General features: G+C 51.1%; 1 protein-coding gene across 3 annotated transcripts in view; it reads right to left on the reverse strand.

Moving 5' to 3' along the window:
* CRTAC1 (cartilage acidic protein 1) overlaps positions 1 to 15,965 on the reverse strand; it is a 145,385-nt gene extending 129,420 nt beyond the window's left edge. For 2 of the 3 annotated variants that reach the window (XM_086680570.1, XM_086680569.1), the window contains exon 1: positions 15,805 to 15,964. In XM_086680570.1, coding sequence (XP_086536696.1) covers positions 15,805 to 15,828 — 24 coding nt within the window. In that variant the 5' untranslated portion in view covers positions 15,829 to 15,964. Of the gene's footprint in view, positions 1 to 15,804 lie in introns of all 3 variants that reach the window. The other variant, XM_086680568.1, reaches the window with a different exon arrangement.
* Between the last annotated feature and the right edge of the window lie 441 nt (positions 15,966 to 16,406).

A 16,406-nucleotide genomic window follows, 5' to 3' on the forward strand; every position in this document is an offset into this window, starting at 1 on the left:
AAAATTTCAGACCAACCTGTGTGATTTTCTTTTCTGAGCATATTGAACATATTTTGAACAAAACAGCTTTTGGCAGGATTCTACAGTAGTTCACCCACAGGGGCCAAGGCCAGAGAGGAATCAGCCATCTGATTGGATTCTGAAATCACCCTGCAGTGGACAGCCTCCCCCATGGTGCAGGGAGAAGACACACTTTATCATGAAGAAACTCAGGAAAAGGTCTGGAAAATATCTCCTTCTACTCTCAGGGCTCACATGAAAGAAATCCCTCAAGTGCTCCTCTTGGAGGAGCTACACAGACCATGGCTACACAGACTGCTCGCCAGACCAGCATCAACATCAGCCAGGAGTTTGTTAACATGCAGGATCTTGGGCCCCACGCCAGACCTAATAAGTCAGAATATGCATTTTATTATTTTTTAATTTTTATTAAAAATTTTTTTAATGTTTATTTTTGAGAGAGAGAGAGAGAGAGAGAGAGAGAGAGAGAGAGTGAGCAGGGGAGGGCAGAGAGAGAGGGAGACACAGAATCTGAAGTAGGCTCCAGGCTCTGAGCTGACAGCACAGAGCTGGACGTGGGGCTCAAACTCATGAACCATGAGGTCATGACCTGAGCCAAAGTCAGATGCTTAACTGACTGAGCCACCCTGGCACCCCCAGAATATGCATTTTAATAAGACTTTAGGTGACACAAATGCACGTTAAAGTTTGAGAAACACTGCTTAGCTGTAGCTGTATACTAGAATCACTGGGGGAGTTTTTAAAAAATACTGTTGCCCAACAATGATTTCTTGGACATGACACCAAAAGTACACACAACAAAAAAAAATACAGATAAAATGGATTACCTCAAAATTTAAAACTTTAGCACATCAAAGGACACTATCAACAGAGCAAAAAAGTGACCCACCAAACAGGAGAAAATATTTGCAAATCATACATCTGATAAGGGATTGATATCCAGAATATATAAAGAGTTCCTACAACTCAACAACAAAAAAACAACCCAATTAAAAATGGGTAAGGGACTTGAATAGACACTGCTCCAAAGAAGAGATATACAAATGGCCAACTAATATGTGAAAAGACACTCACTCAACATCAGTAACCATTAAGGAAATGCAAATCAAAACTACAGTAAGAGACCACTCATACCATTAGGATGGTTATAGTAAAAAAACAAAAAAACAAAAAAACAAAAAATGGAAAATGGCAATCGTTCGTGAAGATGTGGAGGAGTAAGACCTTTGTGTATTGCTGGTGGGAATGTAAAACGGTACAGCTACTGTGGAAAACTGCTATGTAGCAGTGCCTCAAAAAAAGCCCCAAATACAATTGCCATGTGATCTGGCAATCCCACTTCTGAGTTTACACTGGAAAGAACTAAAAGAGGGGACTCAGACAGATATTTCTACACCCATGTTCACAGCAGCATTATTCACAATAGCCAAAAGATGGAAGCAGCCCAAGAGTCCAAATGGGGAAACAAAATGTGGTCTATACATAGAATGGAATACTAGAACCTTTGGAAAGGAAGAGAATTCTGACACATGCTACAACATGGATAAACTGCAAAGACATTATGCTAAGTGGAGTAAGCCAGTCACAAGGATACATAATCTATAATTCCACTCAGATGCAGTACCCAGGGTAGTCACGTTCACAGACACAGAAAATAGGATGCTGGCCGCCAGGGCTTGGTGGGGAGAGGAGAAACAGGGAGTTTGTGTTTAATGGATACAGAGTTTCAGTTTGGGAAGATGACAAATTTAGAGACGGATGATAGTGATGTTGCAAAACAATGTGAATGCACTCAGTGTCACTGACCTGTACACTTAAAAATGGCTAAAGTGGCAAACTTTATGTTCTCTCGATATATATTAGCACAATAAAAAAATATAGATGTCTGGTGTCATACCAAGAGATTCCCACTTAACTCGCACCGGCTGCAGCAGGGGCATCAGAGTTTTAAAAGCTCCCATGTGATCATAATATGTCGCAAAATTTAAGAAACGCTGTTCTATACGAGTGCTTCAGTACTTCTCCAACTTTAATGTGCATACGAATCATCTGGGGGTTTGTTAAAATGCAGATTCTGACTAGGTAGATCTGTAGTAGGGTCCAACATTCTCTAGTTCTGACAAGTTCCCAGGTGACGTCAATGGCTCCAGTCTACAAACTGCACATTGAATAGCGAGGAACAGCTATCCCACAGCTCCCAGGCCAGAAACCAGGGTATATACTACAGTGAAGGTACGAGATTAGTTCCAGAACCTTCTCCTCTGTCTCCAGATCTAAGGAGCTGAAATCAAGGGAGGGTTATGCAATCCACAGGGCTGCAGGCTCAGTTTATCCTTATACGCTCAAAGTACTAGCTGTCTTCAGCTTGAAGTTAAATTACCACACTTGATATGGAGTGACAAAGAAGGATTCTGACTCCAGTTTTGCAAAAAAGTGAGAAGAGGGGAAGGGTTGGAACTGGAGGGGGGTCAGGTCAAGGAGAAAAGAGATAGCTACCATCAAAGGCTTAAAGAAAATGGGGTATGGGCAGGAATTTGCAGGCAAGATAGAGATGCATGGGGCGCCTGGGTGGCTCAGTTGGTTAAGCGGCCGACTTCGGCTCAGGTCATGATCTCACGGTCCGTGAGTTCGAGCCCCGCGTCGGGCTCTGTGCTGACAGCTCAGAGCCTGGAGCCTGTTTCAGATTCCGTGTCTCCCTCTCTCTGACTCTTCCCCGTTCATGCTTTGTCTCTCTCTGTCTCAAAAATAAATAAGCGTAAAAAAAATATTAAAAAAAAGACAGAGATGCATGCCAATGTGTTCTTAAAAACCATCATAGTGCCTGGTACTAGTAGGTGCTCAATTATTATTTGTTAAATGTACAAAGGAAGGAATATGTCCAAATGATAATGTGAACCGGCAGAAATGGCTTGCAAGTTGTCAAACACTTATTTAAAAACGGTTCTTTCCCGAAAGCAATGCTTCTCAAACTGTAACGTGCTTACAGATCACCTGAAGATCTTGGTAAAATGCAGATTCTGATTTGGTAGGTATGGGTAGGTTTGGGTAGGTATGGGTCTGAGTTTCTGCACTCTAACAAAACGTCACAGGATGCCTCTGCTGCTGGTCTGCAGACTTCACTTTTAGTAGCAAGGCTCTAGACCAACGGTTCTAAACCCTAGCTGGCCAACAGAATCACCTGGGCAGTGTTTAGAAACACACTGTGGCCCAGCTCCTTCACCCAGTTCTGATTACATCAGTCTGAGGTGGGGCTTGGGTGCTGTATATGTTTAGAAGCTCCCCAGATGATGTTGATGGGCAGCCTGGGCTGAGAACCACTGCCCCAGGCGCATGGTCCTCAGATATCCGGGAGTGTAAGCTACAATCTGATTTAAAGTGAAAAATGTTTCTGCTACCAAAATTCGTCAGCAGCTTGTTGAAGTATCTAAGAAAGCCTGCTTAGCTAGAGAATGTCAAAGGAAGACGTGAGATGCGGAGTTTGGGGAGGAAAGCCGAGCGGGATGGGACCGCCTGAAGCAGCGGCACAGCAGGCACCCGGAGTGACCTCACATTTTACATGGCTGACTTGGGAAACCTCCTGTCACACCACTGTGAACATCTGAATCTTGTGGGAGAGCGTGGAGAAGTTAAAAATAGAATTAAAAAGTAGGTTGAACTGAATTTCTTTGTTTTCTTGAATGCTCGGGTATTAAGTGCCTACTATGTATTCGAGCGCTGAGTGGTGCCGAGCGGTAGGTTAAGCGTGTAAGTGCAAAGGGCGGACGTAGGGGCAGAGCGGCCTGGAGGAGGCGAGGCTGACTCCCAAAGGCAAAGCTTGAGCAGGTGGGGGAGTGGGGCCAGGGTACCTGTACCTAGCTAGATGAGGAACATGGGCTGCGCCTGCAGGGGAGGAGCGGGCAGGGGCAGAGAGGGGTCTGTCTTAACAAGGGCAAGAGATCGCAGAACTTGTGTTTCAGACAGTGAGAAGAATTGCTTTGTAATAATAATTAAAAAAAAAAAAAGCTCTCTAAGCAAACTTCTTGAGCAATCCTCAGCAGGATAAAAAGTGGGAAAGAAAAACCCAAAGCCTGGAGTCAGGGACCTGGATTTGGATCTCAACACCCGCCCCGCCCCACAAACTAGGACCTGGGGCATGTTCCTAAGTTGTTCAGATCTTCAGTGTCCTCATCCGTGAGGTGGGAATCATATGCCACAACAAGGTTTCAAGGGTTAGGTGAGCGAGTGAGCACCTGCCGGGGGCCAGGCAGGGCAGTGCTGCTCACTGCTCGTTTCCCTTCCTTTCACACGGATAGTGTTAGGTTAGATCGTCCTTAGACATTGGCTGGGGGTCACATGCAGCCAAGCTCAGTTTTCTGCGGCCTTGGGACTTTCCTGAATTGGGTCTGAAAACTGGTAACCAAGCAACCTAGATCTCGGATGTGGGGTCAGGCAGCTGTGGGGAGAGGCTTCCAGGACAATTTTCAGGGCAAGCAGTTCTTTAGCAATTATCGAAAGAGCCAAGGGCACCACCCCGAGATCTCACAAAAGAAGAGCCCGGAATGCTTCAGATGTTGGGAATGGGCAGAGAGCACAGACCCTTTCCAGACATTGTAGGAGGGCAGAGTCTCACTCTACAAAAGAGCTCTGGATGCTTTGGATGTTAGAGATGAGCAGGGAGCCCAGACCCTTTCCAGACACTGTAAGAGGGCAGAGGCTCCAGGGAGAAAGAGAGCTGTGGGGTCACTGTGCCCTGTGCAGGCTGGGCCACCAGATCTATGCAGAGTCCCACGGAGGAGGGCTTGGAACTAAGGCATCTTTGGAGAAGAGGCAACAGAAGCCGTCTTGGTTTATTTACCCATAACGACACTCCCTGTGGACCCGTGATGAGCCTGGGATTCTGCTTGACAGCACTAAGGTCACAGGGAGGAAGTCAACATTTGCAGTACAGGGTGAAGGGTGCCATGGAAGAGGACGCACAAAGAGAAACCTAACTTAGCTCGGCGGGGGGGGGCGGTGGGGGACTGGAGTGCTTCCACACAGATAGGGTGCTGTAGGTGCTGTAGCCACAGGTTAAAGATGTTAAGGAGGTAGCAGACAGGAGAGGAAGGAGAGAAGGAGCAGAGAGCAGACCCAAAGGTGTGGAGGACCCGGCTGTTAAGCCACCCTGGCCTTCCTGGCCTTCTAGAACTGTCTATTTACTTATTTATTTGTAACTTTTTTATTCATTTTTGAGACAGGGAGAGACAGAGCACTAGTGGGGGAGGGGCAGAGAGCAAGGGAGACACAGAATCCAAAGCAGGCTCCAGGCTCTGAGCTGTCAGCACAGAGCCCAACGCAGGGCTTGAACCCATGAACTGTAAGATCATGACTCATGGGCCGAAGTCAGACACTTAACTGACTGAGCCACCCAGGCGCCCCTAGCACTGCCTATTTAAAGGCCCCAATCCCCTGATCATGAGTTGGGAGGAAGCATTAATTTCCCAGTCCGGAAGTTTCCATCCAGAAGACCTTCCACTTGCCTAGAGCAAGGGTTCTCAACTGGGGGCAATTTTGCTTCCCCACCTGCTCCCTGGAGTATCTGTCAATGTCTGGGGATATTTTTGGTTGTCAGACCAGGGAAGGGGGGTGCCACTGGCATCTAGTGGGTAGAGGCCAGGGCTGCTGCCCAACTTTCTAGGGTGCAGAGGACCGCCCCCACAACAAAGAAGTGTCCAGCCCAAATCACCAACAGGGTGCGACTGAGAACCTCCAGTGCTGGTGCAGCATTCCCAGCCTCCTTTCTCCCCCCAACTCCTCCTCCTGAGGGCCTGAGCAGGGACTCACAGACCAGTCAGTGTGCAAGAACTGGGCAGGAGAGCCCTTTATGGACCTGCCTCCCTGCAGAGGCTGCTCTCTGCCCAGTGCTGAGATGGGTCAGGCAGGCTGAGTCCTTCCCTCACCCGCAGGGAGGGCCGCAGTGAGGTGCCCCCCAGACCCCACTCTGAAGCCTGGCCTTCCAAACAGCGGTATCTGTAGTGACCGTGGCATTCTAATCTCCGCCTGAGGCTTGCCTCTCTCCTCCCTTTTTCCTCCCCCCTTCTCTCTCTCAGTTGGTTCTGAACCTGAGTAAGGAGGGGGGATGCTCTTCACTGGGGCCCTTCCAAGCCCAACACTGTCATTCCGGTTGGAAATGCGGTGTCATAATTGGTTCTTGCTTCTTCCTCATTCCTCACACCTGCTGGATCACCACGTCCATGCTGCTCCATGGATATTTCTCAAAACTGCTCGTTCTTTCCACCCCCACTGCCGGAGATCGGCTCCTCTGTCTTTCACCCGAACAGTGGCAATACTAACTACCCCCTTCCTCTCAGCTCCCCCACTTCCACATGCCTATCAGAGCTCTGTTTCTAATCTCCGAACTGATCACAGCTCTCTTTAGCTTAACTCATGGGACTCTGTACACCAGGCAAACAGATTTCCATTGCAATTTTGCATAACAAGTACCACATGAGGAATGGCTAGTAATATTAACACTTACCTAACTACTGACTAGGTGCCAGGCACTACTCTAAACCTTCGCCGAGATGATCTCATTCAATCCTCACAGTAACCTTGTGAGGTAGGTGTTGCTGCTGACCCCACTTCACAGATGAGGAGACAAAGGCATAGCGAGGTTAAGTAACCTGCTTAAGGTCACAAAGCTAGTACGTAGTGGAGCCAGATTTTTTGTCTAAGCACACCGGCTCCAGAATTGGTATTCTGGACACTACACTAGACAGACACCTTCTCTCACTATACCAAACTTGTCTTAAACCAAGTGAGATGGGAACGCAGTGGAAGGAGCAAGCACCATTGCCTGCGGTGGCGGGGGGGGGGGGGGGGGGCCAAGAGAGAGGCAGTGGTGAGTTGGCCAAGGGGAGAAGGTGGAGAAAGTGTCCCGGGCTGAGGGGCCGGCATGAGGCGTGGACAAGCAGGCTTGTGCTGTGCAATGAGGCTCTGTGTGGCTGGAGCACTGGATGGGGCAGGGCAATCTTTGGGAAGGAGGGTGGCTGAGGAGGCTGGAAAAGAGAGGCGGTCTCATGAGCAGTACTAGCCAGAGTGGGTTAGGGAACCACCCAGCTGGGGGTGGTGTGTTAGAAAGCCCAGTGTAGCAGTGGGGTGTGGAGGAAGCCATGGGAGGGTGCAGCTGGAAGCTAAGATGCCAGCTGGGAAGCAAATACTGTGCCCAAGTGGGAGAGAAAGCTGGAGGTGCCCCTCAGTCACTCACTCATTTATTCATTCCATATTCCCGCACACCCACACCGTATCAGGCACTGTGCCCAACACTGGGAAGACAACTGAGAACAAACAAAAGGCCTTGCCCCACGGAGTATATGTTCTGAGGCCTCAGTCATGGGTGTCTCTCCACCTTGTCTCTGTCCTCATCTTCTGCACTGCCAAATGCTAGACTTTCGGAATCTGCCCCCCCACCCCGCCGCCCCCCACCTGATGGCCCACCAAGTCCTATGCATCTTCCCCAGCACCCAGAAAATATAAGGTTTCCTTCTCTTTCCCTCTACCTGGGGAAAACACCACATGCTGCCTGCAGCTGCACTCAAGGATAGGAAGCAGACTTGGTCCTGCTCCAGAAAAGCCAGAGGAAAACTCAGGGGACCCAGGCTAGGAGGTGCCACAGAGACTAGCAGGCTAATGAAACGGGGTTACCGAAAGTGAGAGGACAAATGGAGTCTCCTAGCCTTACGCACAGGGCACACAGCAGGTGCCTCAGAAGTATTGTTAATTGCTTAGACTCCCTGGTCTGTGAAACGAGAAATGAAATGAGATAATGCCTGTTAAGTGCTGAGCACAGTGCCTGGCAAACACAAAGTCCGTACATGGTAGGTGACGGTAACAGCAATCACACTATTACTACTGCTAACAAATGTTGAATGAAGGAATGCAGTTCAGGAGGTGGAGCCCAGGCCCACCAGGTACTCCCCTTCCAGAAGTAGTTGCCAAAGTTGAATGGAATGCCTGGGGACTGACTGTCAGACTCCGAGAGATAGGCTTCTTTCTGTGACTCATTTGTCTAGGGAGGCTGGTGGAGTTCTTTGGCTTCTTCAGCACTGCCTTCCACACACAGAACCCCTCCATTTACTGACATATACATACACATGCATGCTCAAACAGTAGATGCCCATGGGCCAGGTCAGAAATGACAGCTAAGGCATGGCTCCTGACCTCCAGGAGCTTATAGTCGAGCAGGGGTGAGGCACAATTCAGAGGGATAAGCTCAGAGCAGCAACAGGTACAATGTGCAGCTGTAGCCCGTAAGAGGAGGAGTTGTCTAGGGAGGCGGGTAGGAAGGGTAGGTAGAAGGAAGGAAGGAAAACTGAGATTCCAAGGGAGCTGCATTCCAGGTGGATTTACAGATCAAGGCTTGGGTGCACTAGGCAAAGGCAGTTGTTGCTGGAATGCAGGGTCGGGGGTGTGGAGTGCAGGGTGTGGGAAAAGGTGGAGGCAGCAGCTGTGGCCTGTGGAGCCTGCAATGTCAGGAGCCTGGAGTCATACCATGGGAGAGGCTTTGGCGTTGGCTAAGACATGATCAGACTTGCATTTTATTTAAAAAAAAATTGTTTTTGATGAGAAAGAGCGATTTCGATTTGGGGCAGCAGTGTTCAGGATGGGCAGGCTGTGCTTCTGAAAAGTGAGTGAGCTTCTGAAAAGTTTCACAGAGGGGACTGGCGTCCTGGGGCAGGGCAGTGGCATGGCACTGGACGACCTCCAGACTTCTTTTCCAGGCCTAAGAGTCTACGGGTCAGGGATTTTTGTTTTTTTGTTTTTTTCCTAAATCACTTAAAATGCATTAGTGGACCTTGCTATTTAGAAGCATGCCCCTGGGAATCTTTTGGTGAAGCAGTGATTCCCTCCCTAGTCTGTCTTCAGTGGAAATCCAAATTCTCATCTATTCTATCAGTTGAAAGCAAAGTCATACTTACACTGAGCTTCCCTGCAGCAGCCTGGTGGGAAGGTGGAGGGAAGGGGAGTGAGTGCGTGGAGGGTGGTAAAGAGGAGGAGAAACTCAGCCTTGCCCAAGGCTCAGAGCCTGCCACCACCTTGTAGGGTGGGCCCTGCCTGAACTCCTCAACCCTTGCTTGAGCAGTGGGACCTTGAGGTCCCTAGAGCCCTCTGGGAAGAAGGAGCCAGAAGGAAGACTGGCCAGTTTGGAGATCCGCTTTCATACCAAGAGTCACCTCTGCCCCAGAACAGCCACTCACATTCACTTATTTATTCAAGCAGCCACGGAGTTCTTCCATGTGCCAAGCACCATGCCAGGAACTGAGGTTATTATGGCTAAGAACAAAAGACACAGTGCCTGCCTTGACATTGTTTACGAGGCAGTATTTCTCCTTCTCAGGGACTCTTGTGTCCCCACTTGCAAAAGCCTCCTTGGACATATATAGCTTCTCAGAGGAGAGGTGCATGATTACGATTTCCAAGAAAGTCTGTTCTTAGAGACCAGGATGAAAGGGAATGCGACGTCACTTAGACAACGAATCTGTAGGTGACAGAAAGGGCCTGTCTGCTTAGCTCCTCTGATTACAGGGATTGACCAGAGTGTAACCTTGATCCTCTAAGGAGAGACTCAAGTGACTGCCTACCTCCACTCCTCAGCGCACAGAGAGCGAGACCAGAGATGGGCATTCAGTGAAAAACACCAACCGAGGCCGCTCCTATCAATCTTGAAGGAGCTTTTCTGCCCATTTAGGTGGGGATGGGGCTCCCAGGCCTGTTTCCTACCCAGACAGTTGAGTCAGGATTCACCTGGCACAACAGGTCCTTATAAAGAAGACATCAAAGGAAGGCAGGGAAGGGATGCTGAGGGAGGAAGCTCACTTGGGGGCTGCTCTCCAGGCAGGTGGAGGCTGCTGTTAGGGTGGAAGTCCCCACAGTCTCTCCCTTGGTCAACGGGACACCTTGAGCTCAGCGGTGATTCCCATGACCTTGTCACTGTACTTGTTGGGTGCAAACAAAGATAACAGTAACTAGAAACAACAGGAAGGGTCATTTTATACACTCTCTGTACTTGCAATTCTTCTGTGGCTAATTAAAGTAATATGTCAAAACGTCCCTTGGAAGAGATCTTTAAGAATTTGTCTGTTAAGTAAACAAGGTTTTACTAATTAATGACACGCCTTCTCAACCCTCTAGTGAAGTTCTTTGCAGAACTTCCCTGCGCCAAGAGGGTTGAGCAGGAAAGGGTGAAGAAGTTCCCACCTCCCCCTCCCGGAGGGAGAGGGGACAAATCCAATCGCTTGTCATTTGTGGAGCTATCAGTTTGTCCTCCGGATGTTGATCAGATTTCCTGGGCTGGAACCAACTTACAGGGCCAGGGTACTGGAATTTTTCCAAGAAGAAAACGCTTTGCTTCTTACGAAGTCAACATGATGTCTTTCAAGGAAAATTTTTATCTTCTCCTTTTTAAGTGCCTAGGGTTTTTGAAGGGCAAATCTTTGTACTTTTCTCTAAAGATAATGATTATGATGTACTTACCATTTGCTAAGACCACCCGCCATCCACACACACACACACACACACTCAAAGAGGCCTGGGGGTGGGGGAATGATGCGCCCAATGTTACACAATGAGTCAGTGGCACAGTCAGAAATAGAACTTTCCAAACTCCCAAATTCTTAATAATAGCAATATTAATAATAGTCTCTTTATAATTTTCTAAGTGTTTTCACAGCTCACAGTGAATCTTCACATCTTTGAGAGAGTCTGTAATTTGGTCTCAGCAAACAGCAGATCTGAGTTCCAGACCAGCATGGCCGCCCGCTTGCTGTAGGACCCTTGCTAGTTTTTTTACCTCTCTAGATCTTAGTGTTCTCAACTGTGAAATGGGAGAGCGGGATGAGAACGCATCTGAAATTCCTCCCATTTCTAGCATGCTACGATTCTGTGTGGTACTGCTCCAGTCCAGGTTCTGCAGCCTGGCATTGCTGACATTTTAGGCCGATTTTTTTGTTGGGGGGCTGTCCTATGCATTATAGGATATTTAGCCTCATCCCTGGCCTCTACCCATTGGATGGTAGTAGCACTCTCTAGCCCAGTGGTGACAACCAGTATCCCCAGATACTGCCAAATGTCTGGGAGGCAAAGTAGGCCCCCTAGTCAGTGCCAAAGAGCTTCAATAAGGTCAAGATCACGAGTGGTTCAGTGTGAACTTCCTGTCCCCAAACCCTTCACACCTTTCTGTATGGTTTTCAAATACAGCCTCCAAGTCCTTTGCTGCTTCTCATTTCTTAACTGCCCTAAGTGGTCCAGGGTGTGTTGGGTGTGATAATAAGCCAATTGATTTCATACTTTTTCCTAAGGAGAGTTCACAGGTTTGTGTCCCCTAAGCAACCAGCCAGGCTCCCCAGAAATCCCTTGCAGAGCCCCGGCTGGCCTGGAAGCCTGTATCTGCAGCCTGCAGGAGGCTCGGTGAGCACAGATTTGTCAGCACTCTTAAATCACTGGGCTCAGGGAAGGCTTCTCCCAGCACAAAGATCCTTCCTTAGGAATCAATAGCTCAGGGCCCTTCATCACATTCAGAATTATCCTGGGACCTGTAAAATTTCTTTTCCCCAAGTATGGCAGAACCCCCAAACGAAGCCCCAAGGTGGGGGAAGGAAGAAGGCAAGGAGGGAGACCTGCCAGGAAGGCCTTGTCCATCAGCCCAGATGTTGCTGTGAACAGAGGGCTGATATGCAAACCTGGACACTCGGCCTCGCTTGCTTGGAAAAGGAAGCCTCGGTGTGGTTCCCAGTGATCCCACAACAATATCCCCTTCCAGCTGAACACCTTTTTATGTCTTACTGAGGGCAGAGGCATGTTAGAGACTATCTTCCTTGCTCTTCACTGTCTATCCTACCCTCATCACAGGGCTGCCATCTTCACCATTTTGCAGAGGAGGAAACTGAGGCATGCAGAGGTTAAGCAGTTTGCCCAAAGTCTCTAAGCCAGTAAGTGGGGGAGCCAGATCCTAAGCCTGTGTCCTTTCTACTCCACGGATTGCCTTCCCAATGAGAGTAGGGTAAGGGTCAGCCATCCAGTGGGGCTCGCGAAACGAGTGGCTTCTTGATTTCTCAGGGTCTAATGCCACTTCTCAAACTCTATGTCCTCTCCTCCATTAAACCAAAATCTAGAGATCCTATGCTACAGCTATATTGTACGTAATTATATTCCTCTCCTTATCCAGACTAGACCAAGCCTTGGGAATGCAGGCACATTTCTTCAGCTAGAGCCGGGAGCTGGCGTGGATCTCAAGCACGGTCTCTCAGAACCCCACTTCTTAAAGGAGGGGCTGTTGCTGTCTGGTGGTCCACGTAATCTTACTACCTCCCTCCCCCCTTGAAGACTAAGACCCAACTTGTCTGTGAGCCTGGAGGAGAAGAGGAAACTCAAGCATCTTCCCTGGCAACAAGCATCCCTTGGGTGAGCTTTAGGGACAGAAGAGGATCTGGCTCTCAGAATTCTGGGGCTTGGCAGGCACTAGTTCCTTCTGAGGGTCGCCACCAAGTCTGCTGAGGCTCTGGGAGGAACCCAGAGGAGCTCCATGCAGTGCGCAAAGGAACGGGGTGGGGAGAGGAAATGGAGGGGCGGCCCACAGGCTACTCAGCAAACCTCCTTCCCAGGGCCCAGCTCAGATGTCGACAGTCAAACTTACAGAACAGAAAAAGGGCAGTGGAAATGGTAGCATCTTCCAGGTCACCCAAGAAGCCCTAATACGAGGATTTTGCAAAAATAGAACATCCTAGCACTCTGACCTTGAGCTGGGAGCAGCAAAGATGGGGAAATGGGCAAATAACTGTTGGGAACTCTCCACTCCACCCAGTATCTGAGTAATGGAGGTGTCAGCGGCAGTGGTATGATGCAGGACAGGGAGACCCTACTCCAGCACGCCTTTGTGAAAGAAAGGAAGAGCTTTGACTTGGGTTTCAAGGCCACAGAGAGGGACTGGGCACTTCTGATTCCTACATGCATGGACGGAAAACTGGAGTTGCTTTGTCTCTGCCTAAAAGACTGCTTGGAGTAATGAGATAAGATAATGGACGAAAGGGAAAAAAACGATTAGCAATTTCTATTACCTGCATATGTACATTACAAGAACTTTATCTGCTCCTCACTCTGAATAATTGATTTGAAGACAATTTCCCCAAATTTACTAATTTTATTAATTGACCGATGTCAGCAGCTACGAGTACCTAGTGTGCCAAGAACACACGTCCATCTCCATAGTAAAAAGGGAGGAAGCAGGTCACAGAGTGGAAAGAGCTCTGAGCAGAGAACTGGAAATCCTGAAACCTCATCCAGTGTCTTCCATCAAAGAGCCATTGTGACCTTGGACCAGACACTCGCCTTCACTGGGCTTCAGTTTTCTCATCTGTAAATTAAGTATGCATGTGAGTGCTGGGGATGGGATGAGGTTGGACTAGATGCTCTTCAAGGATCCTCCCTTCTATCCCTAATGCTCTTGGACTCCAGGAGCTGCTAACAAGTTCAAAGGACACACCAGAACCAAGCACAAAGGAATGATCTCAGAGAGCAGGTGGGGCTGAGTACTAGCTCTCTGTCCTTGGAATGTTGTACGTGCATCTGCCCCATTGCACCTGAGATGACAGGACCACCGGATGTCCAGGAAGCCTGTGGTAGAAGGGCTTCAATCATGAAGGTGAGGGTTGGGGGCTGTGGTCTCGGCTTGCTTAGAGGTTTCGTTACCATGGTCAGTGAACAGCAAGAAGTGGGAAAGTCTTGACCTGGGTGCCTTTGGCGCCCCCTACTGGACACCAAGGAGCCTGCTTCACCTTTAACCCCTGATCGCTTCAGCAGGCAGCAAGGAAGATTGAGAACAGGAGACTGTCATAAGCACTTTCATAGTACTGCCTTTGTGGTCCCTGGTCCTCTCTCCACAACAGCGTATGTTTCACTCCCTAGAATTACACAGACTATTGGTCCACACATTTACAGGCAACCTGTGCAGGATGGGACATCTTAAGCAAACATCAAGATGCCACAAAATAAACATCAGGGTTCAGAACACCAGGTGCAACCCAGATGGAGAAAAGGGAAGAAAGAGCAACAAGCAGGTATTTCGCTGCACAAATCCACATTGGAGAGAAGGTGTTGGGAAATGTAGCAGAAAACGTTGACTGCAGGCAGAGAATGGAGCTGGGTCTGGGGTTATGGACTGATAACCCCCCTAAAAGATCTCCAGGTTGAAGCAGCTCCTCTAGGAGTTCAAAACACCCACTCATGTTCAGGAATGGTATACAGGTGAAGGATATACCCCAACTGAGGAGCATGCCTTTGACCTTCTCCAGAGTCCATCAGTGCCAACTGGAAACCAGAATATTCTAATTGTGGTCCACTGAGCCAGCCTCAAGACCCTAAACCCCCTTCATTGCTTCTTAAATTGACTTTGGGACCTGCTGCCAGAATGATGTTCTTAAGCCAGAGAGAGAGAAAATGCTTCCTCAAAAGGCATATTGGAAGAACTACCATGTTCCCACTTTTCCATCCTCCATCATCCCCTTCCTCAGGGCCAAGAGTGACGTACAGCAAGACTCTGAATTCACTCTGGTTCAGTCTTGGGTATGTCCAGCCCCAAGGCATCAGGGTAAAAAAATCTCCCATCAGCAGCATTTGTCCCCCCACGTGAGTTCCCCAAATTCAAGGCGGCACTACAGAGCTGTCCCCCATTCTTGGAACCTTTTCTCCTTCTTTTCCACCCGGCTTCACTTGGGAAGTCCTGCACCCATCCCAGAAGACATCTCAAGTGTGACTCGAGAACGTGTCCTGCCTGGAGAGCAGAAGCACCTCCTGGGACGCACAGGAGCCACACTAGGTGCACACTCCACCACAGGCGCCAGCAATATTCATTAGTCATTCCCTGAGGAAGGGGAGTGCCCCCACCCCCCTCCAACCCCAGGAGCCTTTCCCGACCACTCCGGGAGGCTCCCATCCAGGCTGGGATGACTTTGGACTCTTGAGTTGGTTTCTGCAGAAACGGGACTAACCAGGGTTCCCAACTACTGTATGTACTGCGAAGAAGCGAGCTGCATTGTTGGGCATGCCCCTAAGTCTGGCCTGCTGCCCCATCAAAGCCTCCATGTGCCCCCAAGGGCCGAGGAAGACCCCCGTTCCCCCCTGGAATGCCTGAAGCTGGTTTGCCTGAAACAGGCTGCGAGCGAGGAGACCACACCTCGGTCCAGCAAAGGCAGCTGGCAGCTACGCTGCTCGCGGGGCTGGCTCCTGGAGCTCTCGGCCACGGAGCGCTGTGCCTAGGAGCTCGGCTTCCCCGGGGAAGAAGCACAGGCTCCCCGGGGCTCTTCCCCATCCTAGCAGCGTAGTGGGTGAGCTACTACTGGTCGAGGCCAGTAGCTTCCCCGGCTCGGAGCTGAGCCCAGCTGGGTGACTCCCAAATACCCCCAGCACATCCTTCCTCACCTGCTCCGCCCCCCTGGCAGCCCCAGTGCCCCCCTCCCCAAACGGCTGACCTCCAGGGCGCCCCCAACACCTTCCCTGCCAGCTGAGTGGGCTGTCGTCCGCACACCCCCGCTCCCACCTCTCCTCCACCTCCAGCCCCGCGCCCGCCTCGCCCCCAGCCCGCGGGGGAGGCTCCGCGCGCCGGTCGAGTCCTGCGCAAGTTGGACACACGGCCTCCGCCTTCAGTGGCGGTGTCCGTCTTCCCGGTTCCCCGGCGTCATCCCCGCCACCCCTGCGGGCGAGTCGGGAGGGGCGCGCAGAGCGGGAGAAACTTTCTCCGCCTGAGGGAGTGGGGGCACGGGAGCGGGTACTCACGCCGAGGTCAGAGCTCGGAGCCATCTTGGGGCTCTCTCAGCCCCACCGCCTGGGGGCGTCGGAGCGCGGGCACTCACTGCCTCCGCCGCCGCCGCCGCCGCCGCCGCCTTCCAGCTCCCAGCCCCGGTCCCGGGCTGGCCTCGAGCCTCCCGCCCCGCCACCGCTCGCTCGCTTTATACAACTCCACTCGAGCGCGCCCGAGCTTATGTAAAGGCTGGCGGAGACCCGCAGCCAATGGCGCGGCAGCTGGAGCGGGGGGGGGGGGGGCCCGGGGCGGGGGGCGCCCGCACGGCCAATCGCGGCGCGGGGAGCCCGGGCAGCCGGTGGGGGGAGGGGACGCCTCCCCGCGCTGATTTAGGAGCGGGGATTGCGGTGGCAGCAGCCGGCAGCCGGGCCGGGCCGGGCCGGCGCGGCGCGGCGGGCGCTGGGGTGGGCGGCGGCGCAGGCGGCGGCGAGGGCGGGAGCCCCCCGCACCCCGCGGCTGCGTCGCGTAACCTTCAGGAGGCAGCGGGGCCTGGCTGGGGGCGGGCGGCCGGCGGGGGGGGGGGGGTGGCGGCGAGGGCGCCTGGCGGGGCGCTGGGGGCCCCGGGCCGGCGGGAAGC

The sequence above is a fragment of the Puma concolor genome, chromosome D2, assembly GCF_028749965.1.
Source record: "Puma concolor isolate L17-30 chromosome D2, mPumCon1.1.hap2, whole genome shotgun sequence".
Lineage (NCBI taxonomy): Eukaryota > Metazoa > Chordata > Mammalia > Carnivora > Felidae > Puma > Puma concolor.